Genomic DNA, 20968 nt, shown 5'->3' on the forward strand with positions numbered 1-20968 from the left:
GAGCAAAGTAGAGCAACATCTCTGGTCTGGAGATGTGTAGGCTGCTGGAAAGGAAAAGCGTCTCTCTTCTTAAGGGGGTTAGGCATTTCCAACCGGTGTGGTTAAAATGTTTTTTAAGAAGTCACGCATTCACACATTCTGCTACATGACAGTGCAGCCCAGGTTCTGCAAACGCGGCGGCTCATGACCTCGAAACGGAGTCGTGTCTGAAGGCAAGGTGAAACACCACAAAAAAGTTTTTTACAAAATTTGAGTAACCGCTGCGCAGGCACCAGATTCAGCTCTGCTAGTCCTGGCGGGGGGGCAGATACAAAATAAAAACCTTTAAATTCATTTGCAGTCGGTACTCTGAGTTTCTCTGAACGTGTCCTTCTGTGCTGTTTGTGGTTGCAGACGGAGAAGGGCAGCGCCCTGCACGAGGCGGCCCTGTTCGGAAAGGTGGACGTGGTTCGGCTCCTGCTGGAGACAGGTGAGCTCCGGACACGCCGCCGCGTCACGTCGGGCACGGCCACGCTCCTTCAGCGCGGACAGGGGAGGCTGAGAAGGGGGGCTTGGCTACCCTACCGTCACCCCCTGCCTTTGGTGCGGCAAAGTCCACTTCCACCAGTTCCTCCCATTCACCCAACTTCGAGCTCCGAGGAGACTCTGCTTCCTTGCAGGCTCGTCATTTTGAAATGCTGCACAGTGCATCTGTATGCTTTAACTTCTGTGGGCTCACGCCGCGGTGCCCTCCACAGATACTATCAGGGTATCCCCCACGCACACGCCTGGGGGCTGCTTTGTACAGTAGTTTTCCACTTCTATAGCAATGAAAATCGATTTGGGGGCTTTTTAATTCGACAACGTTTACGGCGAGGGTCTTCCCACCACACGACCCCGAGAAGAGGGGGGAGACGTACTGTATAGACATTCCGATAAATGTATGAAAATCTGTCTCTTAATAGCAGAACAAATATGCAATGTCCGTGATATACAGTATATAGGATTAGTATAGTAGGGATGAATATTAACCGTGCTGTCACCGTTACACAACGCTAAAAGCAGAGCCGAACAGACTTTGATTCTGTTTTGCGTGTATGAAATAAAAGTTAGCATCACAGACCGCTGCAGTTTCGCACTTAAGAGGGTACGTTAGCTTAGAGTAGCTAATTTTGACCAGGGTGGCGAGCGCATCCAGTATACCGTCTTTGTCTTAAAGTGAGACTTATCGAAAAGCTTATGACCTGTTTTAAGAACAAGCAGTCGAAAAAAATAAGACGAATTGATATTTATTCCCATTAATCATAACGTTGACATGTGTTCCCTGTAAACACTGTATTTTATGCCTTTTTATTTTATATTTTTAACTTTTTATGTTTTTAGTCAAAGTAGGTTGTGCCCTGCTGGTGAGCAATAGCTGTTCCTGGCTGCTGACTTTGTATACACCCATCATATTTAGACAACGTTGACATGTTGTTATTTTCATGTTTTCCGTGTTGTGAGACATCAACAGTCAATTATATTAAATTATATTTAGTCCCAACTACTGTAGGCACAACTACTGTGTGCTCTTCAATTCGTTTTTACCCTGACAGGTGGTCCTTGTAATATATATATATATAAAGCATTTAGAGTAGGTTGAACTGCAGCGTGCAAAATATTTGAAAAAGGAAAGGATGGTTTGTGTTGTGTACAAGGTTTCAAGGGTTAAATACTATAATGTATTTTATGATAATTTAAATCAGTATATATGTATATTTTATATGTACTATATAGCATAGTATTTTATTTATCTGTTGCATGTATTCAGGATCTCTGTGTATGAGTTATTGTAGCTCACAGCTCTTGGGTCCTGGGTTCAACTCCGCCCTGGAGTGCCTGTCTGTGAGGAGTCTGCATGCTTTCCTTGGCCTTGTGGGTTTTCTCCAGCTGCTCCAGTTTCCTCCCACCTTCCAAAGACATACGTAGCTCGTTTTAATCTACTCTCAACTTCAGGCCGGAGTCTTTTTTTTCCCGTTTGAGGATTGTTCCTCAGTGTTGTTCCTTGTCCCTGGGCCAATTCACAGTACTCACTACACGAAGATCCCCCCTCCCTCCCGGGTGTGTTTGTACAGTACGTGATCCCTGCAGGGTCGCAGTTTACTAAGACGCCTGGTCCCTGTTGTGTCAGGGCCGTGCTGTCTTGGTCTGGCCCAGGGCCGGGGCTTAGAGAAACAGTGCTCATCTCTGTTCCCATAACCCAGGCGGGTCTGCTAGCAGGCTCGTAGCTCCTGCAGAGATCTGTCTGCTCAGATTCGGAAGAGGAGCCTGATTTCTGCCCCCTTCTGCTGCCCTGTAATGGACTCTGTTTCAACAGTGTTTGTCCGATCCGCTTCAGTACGTGGCTTCATCCGCTGTGTTCGCTCTACTAAAAGAATAATTGAAGTTGTATTTCCATTGGATATAAAATATGCTTTCATGTTGAAAGCTGAGTCATTTTTCACACATTCCTGGGAATGCAGAGAAAGGGGCTCTGACAGGAGACAGTAATAATACTGCACTGTCTGCAAAAGGAGAATTCCGTAACATGCTGAGGTGCACTTTTCCACAATTATAAAGATACGCTGAGAGACCACCATGAAGGAAAGCATTCTGGCTGCAGATTCATTTCTTCTTAGAGAGATTTCAAAGAGCCATTTATGATGCTGCCTTCAGGTTTCTCCAGTAGGATTCTGTAGCCTTGATGTGAAATGCTACGACAGCTTTACAGGGGCACGAGAGCCATTAGTAATACTGTACACCTTACAATTTTTGTACTCTGCAGGTTACTGGGAATTAGACTACAAAGACAGTCAGTCAGTAAACCCACTGGGTGTTCAGCAAAGCACCCTTACTGTATTGACTCTCTTCTGTGACCTGAAGCAGTACTGTTTCTTTCTGGGGTGAGAAAAAGTGCTCACACCCCCAGGGGCGTCTGTGCTTGTGGACAGACGAGCAGTGGTTTAGCCAAAGCCCTCTCTATTCTCTGTTCGGGTGAGAGAGTGTGACTTGGGCTTCGGTCCTCAGGGAATGTGAGCTGCAGCAGCCTCGACCAGCTCTTTCTCTCCAGTGGACCAGTTTGTTTTTATTTCAGGGATTGTGTTCGGTGTTGCCTCGGATACTGGAGCTCAGCACTGTGAGCCTGGTCAGTACCTGGATGGGAGACTCCTGGGAAAGCTAAGAGTGCTGCTGGCACAGGTGTTAGTGTGGCCAGTAGGGGGCGCTCACCCTGCGGTCTGTGTGAGCCCTAATGCCCCAGTATAGTGACGGGGACACTATACTGTAAAAAGACGCCGTCCTTCAGATGAGACATAAAACCAAGGTCCCGACTCTCTGTGATCATTAAAAATCCCAGAGCGTTTCTTGAAAAGAGTAGGGGTGTTACCCCGGTGTCCTGGCCAAATTTCCCAGTGGCCCTTACCAGTCATGGCCTCCTAATAATCCCCATCTCTGAACTGGCTTCATCACTCTGCTCTCCTCCCCACTGAGAGCTGGTGCGTGGGGAGAGTACTGGTGCATCATCCAGGTGGGGCTGCACACTGGTGGTGGTGGAGGGGATCCCCGTTACCTGTACAGCGCTTTGAGCGGAGTGTCCAGAAAAGAAAACTGATAATTGGAAGAATCTAAATACAACTGTATAGGTGCAAGGAATTATTATTATGGTAATCAGGAATATTGTCCTGTAGGAGGTTGTATCCTTTGGGCAGGTTGTTAATCCGAGATCCCAGCTCCTTAGTGATTAAACATCCCATGGCTGTGCTTGAGAGCCTGAATGCTGACCCTGGTGTCCTGGCTAAAGTCCACTCTGGGCTCGGACAGTCTGAGAAGGAACAAGTAGATATTAATGCGACTCGACAGCCGAAACATCACGTTTTTTCTTCCCTCCTGTCAGTGAGCCATCTGGCCTGCTTCTTTATATGGAAGAGAGACCCAGTGGAAAGAATGTACATGGAGCTGTTCTTCTTAATCTTTACATCAGATTAGGGCAGAGCAAGCTTTTCGGGTGACTCTAAAGCCACGGTAACACATCACATCATAACACATCACGACATGATCTGCAGCACAGCAGTGGGGCCTGGAGGAGTCTAGCCTGGTGCCGGGGAGCCCTTCTGTAACTAGCCCTCTGCGACCTGGCCGAAGCTCTGTAGTGGTGTTGACCGTGTAGGCTGCTGTGACTGGCCTGTTCACTGAGCCTGTGTGGATTCTAGCCTGACGTGTTCAGACAGGCCGCTGAGGGTGTCGCAGCCCAGCGTCACGAGCATGTCAGTGCACAGAGGGAGGACGCAGGACAGGCAGTGGCTGCTTTTTCATTTTTTTTGTTTTACATCATTAGTAACAGACAGTTGGAAGAATGTAAATACTTTATTACTTTAAGCATTCTGAGCTTCACCCATCCTGTGCTGGTTTTGGTGTTTTATGCAAAATACGGTAATTCACAAATGATATTGTTTCAAATGCAGTTTGAAGCACAGGTAAATAAAAATCCCTGCACTGGCGGTAGATGAGAAGGGCAGGAGTGTGTCCATGGGATTTTGCCGTATGGAGTAAGATTACAGTGCTCAGTTCTGAAAAGAGGGTGTTTACGAAACCCGGGCTTCAAACAGCACGAACATTAGGCGGCACGTGATCACAGCTGCTGTGAAATAAAATAAGAACGATATTAAAGCATAGCTTGCTCAATGATAATGAAATACCAATATGTGCAGGGCTTTCAATCATAATAATTGATCATTTACTTCTTACAATAAATCTAGGCCCTTGATGACTTCTCAGCCACAGAGGCTGAATGACATTGTTCTAAAACAAACGTGTTTTACCTATTGTGTTTTAAAATGATGCCATGATGAATAATGTATTACTCTCTTCACCAGTGATCACAGATTTCAAAAGTCATTCTTGTGAATTAAGCGATTTTGTCCCTAGAATCTGTTAAATCATAAAATAGCTTTAGTCTGTACTTTATTATTTTTTACTTTGTCTTGTAGTTTAGAAATCCTCCAGTTGTAGAATCCTTTCTCTTTTTCATTCCTGCAACATGCTGGCCACCTCTCACTTGAGCTCAGCACTGGGAATGTGTTTGGAGAGAAGACTCAGCACTTAGACTGAGGAAGATCATGCCTTCTCCATTTGATCTCATAATCTGTCCTTCGTGCACCTGGCGGCAGCACCGCACTCCTGAAATTAAACCGAAAACAGCCTTCCATTGCTGGAGCTGAAAAAGCTAAAGAATAGCGCACATTATAATGTGCATGAATGCTCAGATTATTGACATTGCACACAGAATTTTCTAGAATCCTTCATTTGTGAACCTACTCTTTAAAATCCCTATGACTCAACACACATCTTCTTCTCTGAAGTTAAAAGAGTTTTTCCGTTTGGGATTTTCTGATATATACAGTAGTGTTTGCTGGTGAGTTGAAGTTGCTTGGGCAGTGTTTCTCACATGCAGAAGAGAGTGATGAATGAGGATCTGATGTGTGTTTGCAGGTACTGGGGCTCCATCACGACCTGTGTGTGACGTGGTGTCTCTTTTGCACATGATCTCAGTCGTCACAATTTGTCATTTTTATTTTCAAGATTGTCTTTGGTGGCTGCACTGCTTTTCATCCATCTATTTTCTTAACCGCTGTAATCAGTACAGGAACATAGAGCAGCTGGAGCCTACCCTGGCAAGCAATGGGTGCAAGGCAGGATACACCCTGGACAGGACGCCAGTCCATTGCAGAGCACTCGCACACACTCACAACAGGACCAGTTTTCACCCATCCTGATTAACCTATCCTTATGTCTTTGGGCTGCGGAAGGAAACCAGAGCACCTGGAGGAAACCCACCCAAACGCAGCGAGAACATACAGACTCCACACAGACAGCACCCCGGGTCTGGAATTGAACCCAGGGCCCCAGCGCAGTGAGGCAGAAGTGCAGAGCACTACGCCACCATGCCACCCTGTGACAATACTTGAGTGGCTTAAAATTGAAGTTACACTGCAGACCACTATAATGTCTTCATTATATAATAATATTAACATCTTAATTAACCATCCAGTCTTCATACTTTTAAAGGCAGTCTTTAGACTGTGATGGATGTAAAGGTTCAAGCAGTTCATGCTTGTTCCTGTGCATTCTTCAGATCGGTTTAAGGAAAAGAAGCTCCTGACTTCACATGCAGACAGTACACACAAATATCTCCTTCTTAATAACACTGGTGCCTCTGGGAATACTTGCCGTTGGATGTATTTCAAAGAACTGGGAGATCTATCTGTGCAATTTGAAAATATATATATATATGTCTTTGCGGAACTTAAATATCTGTTGGATTCCTTTCTAGGTATTGATGCCAATATTAAGGACAGCCAAGAGAGAATGGCCCTGGATATTCTGAAGGAGCACCCATCACAGAAATCCCAGCAAATCACAGCTCTCATTCAAGGTACAGGGGACAGGGGAACCCCATTCACCCATGGGACCAGCTGCTGTAACTTCAGTAGGGCTTTATGATTGATGTCCTTCTGTGGGGAGTAATTGGATAAGAGAATAGCATCTGAATTCAGGGCTCGAGCTTGTAATAGCTATTGATTAATTAATTAAATTAAGCACCCCATCAATTGATACTGAAATTCTACCTACCTACCAGGGTAGGAGAAATATTTTGCACTTCAATAAGTGGTTTCATGCATAACAGGATATTAAAAGTTGAATGATTTGTGTTTTTAAGGATGTGAACACCATCTGCTCTCTGAGTTGAGTGCCCAGGTGCAGGGATAGATTTTGTTGTGGCCCCTCTCCAATAAGAACTCTAATAATTGTTTCTGTCAGAGAAACACATGATTAAATGACAAAGTGGTTATTTTTGCTCATTTTAAATAAGCAGAAGATATTTTGTAAAGAAGTCTAATCTTTTTTGGTTTTGCTATTAATTTGATTGTGGAATATTCTTTGATCTATGTAAGATACATTGGCCTTGTCCTCCTGTAACTAGTTATAATTATCCTCTGATTGCATCACATAACTTCTTTTAAGTTTTTCATGTACTCCCTCCTTGTGTGTATAACACCTGTTAGGAATGCATCAAATCAAACATGATTTCATTCTGTAAAAATCTTTTAAAAACTCCTGGAAGAGAATTGAAATTTGCATTTTCTTAGTAAAAAGGACTGTGCATAAAAAAGAAATAAGACAGCTCTTGTCCTGACAATATTCCAAGCACAGCATGGCAGAAAAATCAGATTTGAGTGGATGGAATTTGGCCTTTACATTTTTGTTTCAAGAACATTTAGGACCATCAGATGAACGTGCCAGGATTGAAAATAATCCTGTAGGAAGGAGCCATTCTCATGCCTCTTATCCTGTTTACTTAGTCATCCATCATTTAGACATGTCATAGAAGAGATAAATGCAATTCCATCTTTAATGCTCAGCACGGTTCGAGATCAAACCACCAAATTCCTTTATGCACAGTGAGTAAGAGTTCTGTGAGGTCAGGAAATGACTGTGAGCCTGTGGGCCAGCTCTGCCCAGTAGTGGCCGTATTCACACGGAGAAGCAGATGAGGACTGACAAAGCATTTGTCTTCTGTGACTTTGGTTTTTCCTGAATGCTACACATTCTTCACCGAATGTTTGTACACTGACACCCCAGAGGTGCAGCAGTATGTTGTGTCCATCAGTGTAGAGCAGAGAACAGGGAGTCACGAGTTCAGATCCACAGGGGCGATACTGCTGCTGTTGCACCCTTGTCCTTCACTCGGATTATGTGAACGGGTCTCTGAATTGTCATTGTGAATGAGAATCTGTTCTCAGCTAAGAGAGCTGGTTATATAAAGGATTAAGGAAACACGTGTAGCTACATTTTTTTAAACCAATGACATTGCTCAGTTTTGTTTATACTTTTTAAAGTATTTTTTATACTGTGTGCCTGGTATATAGCTCTTTTAGAAAGGAGGCTATTTGAATCTGGAAGCACAATGGGCAATGCATTTTGCAGTTCAGAGCTGCTTCAGCTCTGGAGATTATCTTGTTTCTGCTGAGCGCAGGTCTGTGCTCCTGGGCTCTGTACAAAGAAGGCAATTTTTTTTTCCAATGGAACTTTTTTGACTTATTTGTGAACTGTGACTGAAAACGCTGATGTGTGCACTTCCCACAGGTTCTAAATACCTTAAAGCTCAACAAAGTTTGAACCTCTGAAAAGATTCCTAAGACTGAAAACCACGGCTGCAGAGCTGTGCCACTCCACCCCCCCCAGTAGGAGTGCGGTCGGCTCGTCTCTCTCAGTTTGACTGCGATTGCTCAGCGATTTCAAAACTCCGCGGGCTTCACGGAAACAAGGGTGGGGGGGGGGAAACTGCTTTCTTGGTTTCTTCATTTCCGAGTCAGTTGTGACGCCCGTTGTTCAATTTACTTTTTTTTTTGTTCATTTAAACTCTTTGGTTTTGATTTTTTTATTCCTGATTTTTTTTAAAAAGGGGTCTCTGATCTTTTTACCCCCCTTCATATCTGGGTTTAGAAGTGCCGGTCAATAACGGGCACCGGCAGCTGCGCGTCTCATCTACGACGTGCGTGAGGGCATTCGTCTTTCCTGCGCCCCGCAGTCCCACACACGCCACCGGCTCGCCGACGCTGGCTGTGGGCGGGCGAGCTGAGGAAACTCGGGCGGCGCCTTCTGCGCCTGAGCCGCGGATGAGTTGATCCATGTAGTCGAAACCCTCAGAGACATTAGCCGGTCAACCCAGTGGGACCAGAGTGGAAACAAATCAATAACGGGGTGGGGTGGGGGGGGGTTACCTCTTTACACAAAGGGCGGTGGGAGTGTGGAACAAGCTGTCCAGCCATCCCAGTCAAGTCACAACTGAATGTGATCATCACTTTGCTTCTAAGTACCAAATGTTCTAGACAGGCTGACCATGCTTTGGTTTGCAACCTTTTTGTCTTCTGGCGCCCTTATGATCAGACCCAAATGGGAGTCTGCAGCAGGGCCAGCCGTGCCAGCACACGCCGTCACTAGCTGAGACGCTCAGGAGCCCCAGGCTAGCGTGATAAGACTCTGTACAGATCTCCAGTTCTGCTTCTGGTTCCTGTGTCGAGTAATTATAACAAAGAAGAAAACCACTGTCCCGAAGAATTGTGGACTGCCTGCTGTTTTCTATGTAAAAATAGAAACAATCTGCTGATTTTGGTGATGTTCTTAAGTACCTCTTTCTAATGTGCAGCTTGTATTTCTGCATCCTTAACCAGGCCCCGGATTCTTTCTGTGATTATGCTTTTTATTTTTGTGTCTCTTTGCCTGGTTCCTTGCCCTGAGTTATCCTGCAGCTCCCACGCTGCTGACCCCTGACCTCTCGTTATAGATCCCTGTGGGAGTGTGTGTGTGTGGTCAGCTCCCGGGATATTCTCTATTCAGCAAATACATCGCTTTCTGTGACTGGTGATGTCTCTTCCTTTTCCAGAGAACATGTCGGAGAAGCAGGAACAAGTGAGCGTGGAGGAGCCGGTGAGACCAGTCCCCACACCTCGGACCTCCGTGTCCTCACCAGCCGCCTCACCATCCCATAAAACCAAAAGTAAGTCCCTCTCCTGCTGGGAGCCTCCGAGAGAGGGCTCTCTGAAGGCTCAGACAGCCCTGGGCAGTGTGAGGGTCGTCTTAGAAAACTGTGGTGAGGCCTCAGTGGAAGGAGTTTCTACACTCCTTCATACTGTAGATAGACAGATAAGACTTAATTGATCCCGAAGGGAAATTGATGTGTTACAGCAGTCCAGCCCAAGACAATCAGAATAGACGAAAAATTAGAATACGTACAGTAATACAAAATAAATATAAAATAAATAAAAATAAATACATAGGTGTGTACAAAATATGATCATAGTCACTGTAAAAACAATAAAATATGTGCAAAAAGTGCATAGGTATACTGTACCTATGAGTGTCCAAAAAAAGTACAATGGAGCAACATGCTGTCCATAGACGAGCAAATGAAGGGCTAACAGTCCTAGCCTAGGGCAGCGTTAGAACTTAACGCCCAGGTGCAGCTAACTTTACTCAGATGAGCTTAATAAACCGTCATTCAAGCGTTTGTACAGTAGGAGTGTGAGCGGTTGGCTTTAATCAGCATGTCAGTTCAGGGAGAAACGCTGGTAGAAACAGCTTCTGAACAGGCTGGCTGTAGGGGTCGTTTTGTATTAGTTTAGACCAGCAGCAGAAACGTGGCGCCGTGTGAACATTTTTTTAGAACGATAACAAGAACAGAAGCATGTGATTGTGGCATGTCTGGTCCATCCCCTGCCAGGATGGGAGGTCTGTGTTTCTGAGGCAGCTCCTGCGAAGCCCAGCCAGCGCCAGCAGCGCAGGGCTGCTGTGTCAAACAGAGCAGGAGACGCTCCCGGATGGTCACTTCACTGTAGAACTTCATACAGCCGGGCCCTCCCCACGTCCAGTGTTGAGTTATACCGCATAGCACATGGAACTGCAACGGGTTCACAAAGATATTACCAGCACATTGACAGTCGTTTCTGTGGCAGGGGCGCTGATATTTTCTGGAGCAGACCTGACACAGGCAAACTCATGATGCTGATTAACATGCAGCATCGACGAGGTTGGACAGCGGGGGTCGGTTGTGAAAGTAACAGGCTTCGCACCAGGTGCAAGTGCTGTCTTATGGGATTGTGTCCCACTGGTCTTGAAGAGCCTGCCGGCTGGCCTCCGAGCCCTAGGAGCTACACACCTTCCCTGCTCGTCCGGCAACAGGGTGTCCAGGACATACCTGCCGTGATCGCACCTCACAGGAAAGGCACTGTTAAAAAAGAGGAGCACGAGGACGAGTGCTGTCCTGCTGGAATATTCTCAGGTCAGGATGAGCCTACAGAGAGCAGCTAGTGCGGCCCCAGGTCTTGGTCAGTGTGGCGCCATGCGGCCAGGCTGCCATTAATAACTACAGAACGGAGGGGCTGTTATCAGCTGGACAGTCCAGACAGAGAGCAACACTGTGTTACAGGTCCAGCTGCCAACATACCGCTGGCAAAGAGGCGTTGTTCTCTTGATACTCACGCATATTGGTTCCTCTCTGTTTTTCCTTTCCTGATCTTTACCAGGCCGGACCTGGTCAACAAGTTAGCTCCCCTCCTCACCTGGGCCCCGTCTCACCGCTCACACAGCGGTCACAGTCGCTCAGGTGTGCTGCGGTCACCCAGGAATGATCAGGTGATAGAAGGAAAACCCAAAACATTGAGTCGATATTCAACCCTTATCTTCTTTTCCTAAAAACATGAATCTAATTTGAGTGATACAGTACATTTCTGTCGATTCCCAGTATCATATTGTGTTTTTGCATTAAAATACAGGTATGTATGTCAGCCTTAATGATCATTCTGCACCTGCAGTACAGTATGTGGGCAACGTGTCTGTCACTGTCACGTATTTGAGTCTTATTAAGGGATAAAGTCAATGATTTTTTAAATACATACTGCAAGCTTCTTCTGGTGCTGATCTGATTACGATACATTAAAACAGGGCAAGAAGGTTCATCTGAAAAAGAATATTAATTTTTGTTTTTTTTTAACAAATGTTTTTTTTTTAATTCTTTGTTGTGAATCCTTTGTATAAAGGGGCATGGAAGCCACATAGGATGCAACAGAAAGGGTAATTTTCATGCAGGAACAGAAGTTATAAGATTTTTATTTCTATCTTGTATATTTATTTCTATAACTTCCTGTCTGTGTTTGTCAGAAATGTACAGTATATGAATTTCTGTGTGTTTGTACTGCACATACGTGCATGAAGAAGCTGACTCATTTTCCTCTTACTATACTCAGGGCAGCTCTAAGTTCTTTATTCTAAAAAAAAAAAACATCGCTTTGAGCTTCTTGTGAAGTTTCCATAAATGACTGTAATAATTCTGTTCACTGTTGTTGTGAAGAGCCAGCAACAAGTTGACTGTTTTGCTAAAGTCTGCAGTGCCTCTAGTGGCAGGAATTATATAACATTTCAGAGTGCTGTAGCAGTGTTATTAAAAGCAGTTATCTTTACTAAATGTTATAACATCAATGCACAGTGACTCTTAATTATTTAAATTTAAGAGAAGTGAAAACTAATTCAAGAAAGATGGAAAATATGAATGTTCTTATCTATTTAGTTATTTAAATAGTCTGCCTCCTGAGGGCAGAGGGACAATAATATTAATAATGATAGTAATTCCTTACTCTTACTGTATATCACAGTTTTCTGGACCCTCCACTCAAAGATCTTTAAAGGTAATGGGGATCCCCTCCACCACCAGTGTGCAGCCCCACCTGGATGATGTGACATCAGCCAGAGTCCACCAGTACTCTCCCCACACACCAGCTCTCAGTGTGGAGGAGAACAGAGTGATGGAGCCAGTTCAGAGATGGGGATTATTAGGAGGCCATGATACTGTAGGTAGAGTCCAGGGAGAAATTTGGCCAGGACACCAGAGTAACATCCCTGTTATTTTTGAGAAATACCCTGGGAATTTTATGACCACAGAGAATCAGGACCTTAGTCTTATGTCTCATCCGAAGGACAACACCTTTTTAAAGTATGGTGTACCCGTCACTATACTGGGGCATTAGGACCCTCACAGACAACAGGGTGAGCAACCCACTGCTGGTCCCACTAACACCATTTCTTAGCTTTTCCAGGAGGTTTCCCATTCAGGTACTCCAGCCATCCAGGCTCATACAGTACCCGCTGAGCTCAATGAGTTACCAGTGGTGAGTTGCAGGGTGATATAGCTGTTGACTATGTCCCAGACCTAGCAGGCAATCACTGGATTACGTCAAAACAAAACAAACATCTTTTGCAGTTCTGAATATCCTTTTGCAGCAGGCTCCTAATCCCTCCTGAGGTATTGAGGTTTAAGGCAGCAGGGCATTGTGTGTCTCCCAGGTGGGGCTGCTGGTGTAGAAAGGCCTCTGTGTGTCTCCCAGGTGGGGCTGCTGGTGTAGAAAGGCCTCTGTGTGTCTCCCAGGTGGGGCTGCTGGTGCAGAATGGCCTCTGTGTGTCTCCCAGGTGAGGCTGCTGGTGCAGAATGGCCTCTGTGTGTCTCCCAGGTGGGGCTGCTGGTGCAGAATGGCCTCTGTGTGTCTCCCAGGTGGGGCTGCTGGTGCAGAATGGCCTCTGTGTGTCTCCCAGGTGGGGCTGCTGGTGCAGAATGGCCGCTGTGTGTCTCCCAGGTGGGGCTGCTGGTGCAGAATGGCCTCTGTGTGTCTCCCAGGTGGGGCTGCTGGTGCAGAATGGCCTCTGTGTGTCTCCCAGGTGGGGCTGCTGGTGCAGAATGGCCTCTGTGTGTCTCCCAGGTGGGGCTGCTGGTGTAGAATGGCCTCTGTGTGTCTCCCAGGTGGGGCTGCTGGTGTAGAAAGGCCTCTGTGTGTCTCCCAGGTGGGGCTGCTGGTGTAGAATGGCCTCTGTGTGTCTCCCAGGTGAGGCTGCTGGTGCAGAATGGCCTCTGTGTGTCTCCCAGGTGGGGCTGCTGGTGTAGAATGGCCTCTGTGTGTCTCCCAGGTGGGGCTGCTGGTGTAGAAAGGCCTCTGTGTGTCTCCCAGGTGAGGCTGCTGGTGCAGAATGGCCTCTGTGTGTCTCCCAGGTGGGGCTGCTGGTGTAGAAAGGCCTCTGTGTGTCTCCCAGGTGAGGCTGCTGGTGCAGAATGGCCTCTGTGTGTCTCCCAGGTGGGGCTGCTGGTGTAGAAAGGCCTCTGTGTGTCTCCCAGGTGAGGCTGCTGGTGCAGAATGGCCTCTGTGTGTCTCCCAGGTGGGGCTGCTGGTGTAGAAAGGCCTCTGTGTGTCTCCCAGGTGAGGCTGCTGGTGCAGAATGGCCTCTGTGTGTCTCCCAGGTGGGGCTGCTGGTGTAGAAAGGCCTCTGTGTGTCTCCTAGGTGTGGCTGCTGGTGCAGAATGGCCTCTGTGTGTCTCCCAGGTGGGGCTGCTGGTGCAGAATGGCCGCTGTGTGTCTCCCAGGTGGGGCTGCTGGTGCAGAATGGCCACTGTGTGTCTCCCAGGTGGGGCTGCTGGTGCAGAATGGCCGCCGTGTGTCTCCCAGGTGTGTCTCCCAGGTAGGGCTGCACTTCGGTTACGGGTGAAATGGGTCCTCTCCTGTATTCTGTAGATATACTGTAGATAGGAGTTTTCCCTGTCTGATCTATATCCTGATGTCCATGGAATGGAGGACATGAGAGCATGTGACTTCCCCAACCCTAAATGGGACGTTAGTCATATTCTATAAATATAAATATTTTAAATTAGCATTTTGAACACAATCCTTTGATTTTCAGTACCAGAGTAGGTGATTGAAAAAACGATGAGGTCTGTTATTTTCTGTAAGCAGTTATGATGCGGTACACCAGTCATTTCCTCTGTCAGCTCAGTGTCCAGGACGGGGACTGGTTACCTCATCTTTCATTAGGTCATTGTCTGTGCACAAAGCACCAGATGCTCTTTGTTTCTGCCCCTGGCTTTGATCTTCTGAGCTGGATGTAATCGGACGAGGTCATAGTGGGGTCTCCTGGGTGTTTCTTCAGATAAGCTTGGCTTCTCTGGAAATTTAATTGCTCCTGTGAAGTGATTGAAGCTGAGGTTTCCACTCCAACACTGTATTAACAATTGAATAAATGAGCACTACACACACATCAAAACAAACAAAAATGTCCGCCCAACCCTTTTTATCCATAGAACTTAGTCTTGTATAAAGTTAATAATACATTTCCTGTCTTACACAATGCATGTGGGAGACAGTACAAAGCTAGTAATATAATATTTCCTTCTGATCACAGTTCTGAAATATGTTCTTCAATGAGGGAAAACAATATTTGCTCCCATTCCTTCTGGTAAAGACGTTCAGCCCTTACAGTTCATTTAGAGTGACATGATAGAACTTCATAGTCTATTACATTGTCTCTCACACCTCAGTGTCAGAATTGTCAAACAATTTTATAATCAGGAGGGAGGGCCATAGCAATTCAACAGAAAGTTGAATCACTGCAGCTAAATCTTGTGCCAGCTTAGCAGATGGGAGAATTGGACAATATATTCTGGCCTGGGTCCCTTTCCAGAGTAACCTGTTTGCTCTGTAATTTGTCCCAGTAAATACAGAGGGTGGGTGTGAGGTGAGTGAGCTACAATGGAGAAAGTGCATTGTAACAGCATATCCGTACAGCTGGCCATAGTTACTTACAGTATAATCCATCCGTCCATTTTCTAACTGCTTCATCCAGTTCAAAGTCATGGGGGAGCTGGAGTCTATTCCAGTAAGCGACGGGCACAAGGCTTGGTACATCCTGGGCAGGACGCCAGTCCATCGCAGGGCAGACACACACACAGACACGTATCACTGAATCCCTGTACAGAGCAGGTGTAGCGGAGCTAGTGTGGTGACGTCAGCACCCTCACTGCGCGTAACAGGGTCCTCAGCTGCCTGGGGGAGGTCTCCTTTAGCTCACGCGGTTGGTGCCCTGTTGCGGTACGCCGGAGACCCGGGTTCGCGCCCCATGTGTGGGGGACGGAATGGGCGGTGGGGGGCACGACCCCGCGCAGAACCGTGACTATCACACAAGCACACGAGGGCTGTGTTGAGAATGCTGCCTCCTGGTGAAACAGTGCCAGCTGTTTCCTCCTTTGGCCTGCGAGAGGCCTCCCCAATCCCTTCACAACGGTCTCAATGGCCATTTTCAGTCGCTGCAGCACAATCACAAACTCTCTAAGGGCCCGTATTACTTTATTATCAGTCATTGGAGAAATAACGAGAGGTCTAACGCATCCTCTGATCTACATTTCATCAGTGTAATTGCTAGTAAGTGAACTTAATTGCATGAATAAAATATACATGCGAGGCCAGAATAAAGAGCTGAGATAATCAGCTTGAAAGCAGCGGACGCACGGTTAAAAAGAACATTTTGCTGCTGATGATGGGGATCGATCTGCCGAAGCTGAGCTGGGTTTTGGAGTGTGTTAATGAGCCAGCTGCCTGGGTCACTGTAACAGAAGATAGTAAGGAACTGCGCTGTGAAATCAGTCCCCCTTTGCAAGTTTTACAAGGAGCAAGTCAGTACCCAGCTTCAACGTCCAAACCCTTTGCAGTGGATAGGTGGGACGGGGTCTCGTATTTAAACGTGGTTTTTCGATTTAGGTTTCCTTTTTCATCTTTTTTCCTTTTCTGGCCAGTTTAAATGAATTAGAAGTCGTCCTGGTGGGGGAAGGTGATGGTCGGTATCAGGTTTCTTTAATGTTGCAGCTGTAAGGAGATTTAAAAATAAGCACTGGCGACAAAGACTTCTTAATTATGCTGCACTGGCCGGACAGAAACACAGCTTTCTTAATCCATCCAAAGAGACGCACTCACAGAAGTGTTTTTTTTTGTTCTCTTGCAGATGAAACGGTGACGGGGGAGCTGTCAAAATTATTAAACGAAATCAAAATGTGCAAAGACAAAGAGTATTCTTTCGAGGATCTGTGCCAGACCGTGGCGTCACACTCAGTGGAGAGCTCCAGCAGCGCCAGGCCTTCGGAGGAGGACAGGAACGGCAGTCTGACCAGGACGAGCAAGGTACAGTACCCCACTCCGCGGCCTCCTGAGTTTATCTTCCAGATGAGTTCTGGACTGCAGGTTCTCACCTTGAGTGCTCATGGGGTGAACTGGAGACAGAATCCTCGCAGGGCTGTATTTAAATAAACTGCTACCCCAGCTGTCCCAGGAGATTTACTAGAGTGGATTATTACTGACCTGCTTGTGGAGCTTTGAAAATCTGCATGCTGATGTCCAGGAATTAGGACACGGGTCAGTCATCTTCGCGGAGAGGGACACTGGCAATTTAGTCAACACTACGAAGCAACATAAGGGGAAAAGCTCCTCAAGATTTGCTTTTTAAACACACTATGAGGCATAGGTCACCACTGGTGTTCCCCATTGTAAACAGCTCACAGAGTAAGCGAAGATATAAATATTTTTTAAAGAAGATGGCCTGTGGTGTATTTATTTTGAAACACTTGATTTTTGTCATTAAACTCTTCAATCACACACACACAGGCATAAAGTTTTAGCTGTTAAAAGCAATACCAATGTCATGTCATACACAGGAGTGTGCTTGGCTCTGAAGTGCTGGGAAGTTGCCGTCAGCTACATATACTGTATAATCTCGGCTGTGCTGATGAAGTTGACACCATTGATTTGTGGAGTAAGATGCTGTTTCCTAAGAAGATGAACACTGACAGCCTCTTCTTTCTGTATTTGGTTTAACATGAAGTCCAAAATGAACTTCATTGGTGAACGAAGTAAAGGAATTGCAGTATAAGCTCTTACCAAGTGTAATGCTTTTAAGTTGCTTGTCTCATGCATAGCGATGTTGGGAGGGCAGCGTGGAAGGGAGCTCTTTAATGAACAGTGAGTAGTGGGTGTAAGAGATGTTGCCGAGCAACATCCTGTCTCTGTGCTGTGTATGAAGATCCTAGATGCAGGCCTAGCTGCTTCCTGATGGATATGAATCTGAAGGCTGAATGGCCTCCTTTTATTTCCATCCTTTTTTGATCTCATGAATACAGACGGAATGTACAGCACATACAGTACAGCCAGAGCTCATCCATATGGTCCTTGTGATCTTTATTCAGAAATTGAAGCTTCGTGAATTCAGTACGGCACCCAACAGAAGCCATAAAATTGCATTATTGTACTTCATGGTACAAGGAGAATATTTTCCTTGATGTGCGGTCTCAGAATTGAGTTCCAGAGATGTGTTTCAAACCGCAGCTTGTGATGTTTAAGTGGATATTTTCTTAGCTGAAAGGCACTGTGTTGCATGTAGAAAGCATTGTGGAGTAATAGGACAGTGCATTCTTAGAAGAGAGGGTTGTGGGTTCAAGTCCTCTGTGGGAGTCCGCTGTTGTACCCCTAAGTTCTATTGCTCAGACTGGTGCTGAATAGAATAAAAACTTTTGTTCATTCAGAAGAGCTAATCATGAATCTTAAATGCCTTCTTAGATGCTTCCATCCATCCAGTTTCAAACCGCTTCATCCAATTAAGGGTTGCGGGGGAGCTGGAGTCTATTTCAGCAAGCAAGGGGTGCAGGGCAGGATACACCCTGGACAGGACACCAGTCCATTGCAGGGCAGACTGGCAGAGTCTGAGCAAACTAGAAGAGCACAGAACGCGAGAGACGTCTTCTGAATACTGTCTCGTAGAAACATGCCAGCTCCCACCAGGACCATGTTTCCCAGAAGCAGCATGTCTTTAGGCTATGGGAGGACACTGGAGAGCCTGAAGGAAACCCACACAAACACCAGGAGATCATCCTGGCCTGGCCTGGCCTGTCCTGGCCAGATTTCCCCCTGGCCTTTACTAATAATAATCCCCATCTCTGAACTGGCTTCATCACTCTACTCTCCTCCCCACTGAGAGCTGGTGTGTGGGGAGTGTACTGGTGCATCATCCAGGTGGGGCTGCACACTGGTGGTGCTGGAGGGGATCCCCATTACCTGTAAAGAGCTGTGGAGTGTCCAGAAAAGTGCTAAACTATATAAGTATAAGGAATTATTACTATTATAATTGTTGTTGTTACAAATGGGGGTTAATAGTATGCTAATCACAGCTCCACCGTGCCACCCTCCTTAGCTACTTTTTAATCTTGACTGGCTACATTTGATCAAAATTAAAAGGTAATGTGAAGCTGTAACATTTTGTTTAATAATTACAGATGAGTAAATTGCTTGTTAACGGACCCTAACATATTACATACGATTTTCATCATAGAGATTATGTTGTGGAATCCATTTGCTCAATATTCCCAATATTCTGTTTATACTCTGTATTCTGTTTATACTAGTGGAAGGGAAAACGTTTATCATGTAACATTAAGGTAGTCAAAATGAGAATGTTTCTGTTTTATCGGCTGGTACGTTCTCATGCAGAGGAATATCTGACCATCGTGATGAAGTCTGGATCATTAATGCCTAAAGCTGCTGTGCTGAAGTGGCTGTCCTGCCAGCAGAAGATGTAGCTGTGTATCTTCTATACTGTACATCCTCTCACAGCTGAAACTCAAAGCTCTCCCTGCCTGAACGTCTAGTTTTAGTTATTTCTATTTTAACCAGCAGAGGGCAGTCTGTGCAAACAGGCTAGACCAGGGTGTCTTCTCTCTTTCCATAAACATTTCATTTCATGGCACAGTAGCTTCTTTCCTGCTTGACCAAAAATGTACATTTTTCCACAGAGAAAAATAAGTCTTGTAGGCCTAAAGCTTTGTGCTCTTCATGACGTGAAAACACTATTAATATTAAGGCATTTGTTTATGTTTTGTGTTGCCAACACTTTCGTAGTGGCATAGAAGATAAGATAAGATGACTTTATTGGCCAGATACAATTTCTTGCATTAGGAATTTGTCTTTTCGCAGACCCCAGCTTGCTCTCCATGAGACACACAGACAGGGAGAGAAGCTCGGGGTCAGAGCGCAGGGTCACCACAGTACAGTCAGGGTGTGTATTGTGGTGTTCAGGGCTGTGACTGAGTGATGGACAGTATCAGGGTGTGTACTGTGGTGTTCAGGGCTGTGACTGAGTGATGGACAGTAACAGGGTGTGTACTGTGGTGTTCAGGGCTGTGAGTGATGGACAGTATCAGGGTGTGTACTGTGGTGCTCAGGGCTGTGAGTGATGGACAGTGTCAGGGTGTGTACTATGGTGTTCAGGGCTGTGAGTGATGGACAGTATCAGGGTGTGTACTGTGGTGCTCAGGGCTGTGAGTGATGGACAGTGTCAGGGTGTGTACTATGGTGTTCAGGGCTGTGAGTGATGGACAGTATCAGGGTGTGTACTGTGGTGTTCAGGGCTGTGAGTGATGGACAGTGTCAGGGTGTGTACTATGGTGTTCAGGGCTGTGAGTGATGGACAGTATCAGGGTGTGTACTGTGGTGCTCAGGGCTGTGAGTGATGGACAGTGTCAGGGTGTGTACTATGGTGTTCAGGGCTGTGAGTGATGGACAGTATCAGGGTGTGTACTGTGGTGCTCAGGGCTGTGAGGGAGTGATGGACAGTGTCAGGGTGTGTACAGTGGTGTTCAGGGCTGTGAATGATGGACAGTGTCAGAGGTTATACTGTGGTGTTCAGGGCTGTGAATGATGTTCAGTGTCAGGGTGTGTACTGTGGTGTTCAGGGCTGTCCAGGGCTGTCCAGGGATGTCCATCAACTGAAAACAAGGGTTCAAATTTGCCAATTTGATGTCAGAAGGAAACAATCGTGTGTTCTGGGGAATGGTAGTTGAACTGTGCTGCTGAATTTGGTTAAGGTTTTGGTGCAGTGATTCTATAACTGTGAATATTAGTGCCGCACCTGTAAGCTGCACTATGACCATTTACAAAAAGTGTTTTAATTGTTATCTTTTATTCCTCAAGGCTAATGGAAGCCTGGTTCTCTCTGTACTCGCACTGATCACCCCCAGCTAAATTGTGCTTTCTTCTCAGTGCAGTTCGAACATCGGAACACGAGTATTTAAAACCTGCACCAGGGACGAAAGTGAGAGGCTGTGCAGCAGGAAGGATAATCACATTGCCAGCTTGCATTGTTGAGGAAATGAGCTTGTACTCCGAGGTGCTTTGATTGTATTGATTCTTTTCATGCAGTGCCTTGCAGTGCTGCCTTTTACTGTGAGCTTCGTCTTCCCTTATTACTCTCTTGAATTCTTCAAATAATTGAACAATTATCCGGTTATTTAGCACGCGAAGAGCTCAGCTGGAGCAGCCCAGATGCTCTTGGTGTTTGGTTGTGTGCACCTCTTAGGATCCTTCTGGCTGTCAGTCGGAATGCCACAAGACAGGAACAGCATTAAGTCCTAGGTCTGCTCCCAAATGGTAAAGCATTGAGCTCACCCCAAAGTCTCATAGGCACTGACGCAGTTGACCCTGCGTATTTCTTCAGAGTGAATGGTGAGTCAGGAGAGTGGGATCGAATGTATGTGGTAGTGCAACCACCCCTAAAACCCACCGAAGGA

General features: G+C 46.1%; 1 protein-coding gene across 1 annotated transcript in view; it reads left to right on the forward strand.

Annotated features, from left to right (window-relative positions):
- The window catches only part of anks1b (ankyrin repeat and sterile alpha motif domain containing 1B), a 343291-nt gene that overhangs the window by 133559 nt on the left and 188764 nt on the right, over positions 1-20968 (forward strand). The window contains exons 5-8 of the mRNA XM_088924241.1: positions 394-469; positions 6326-6427; positions 9440-9553; positions 16363-16538. Coding sequence (XP_088780367.1) covers positions 394-469; positions 6326-6427; positions 9440-9553; positions 16363-16538 — 468 coding nt within the window. The remainder of the gene's footprint in view (positions 1-393; positions 470-6325; positions 6428-9439; positions 9554-16362; positions 16539-20968) is intronic.

The sequence above is a fragment of the Atractosteus spatula genome, chromosome 8 (assembly GCF_055471065.1).
Source record: "Atractosteus spatula isolate fAtrSpa1 chromosome 8, fAtrSpa1.hap1, whole genome shotgun sequence".
Classification (NCBI taxonomy): domain Eukaryota; kingdom Metazoa; phylum Chordata; class Actinopteri; order Semionotiformes; family Lepisosteidae; genus Atractosteus; species Atractosteus spatula.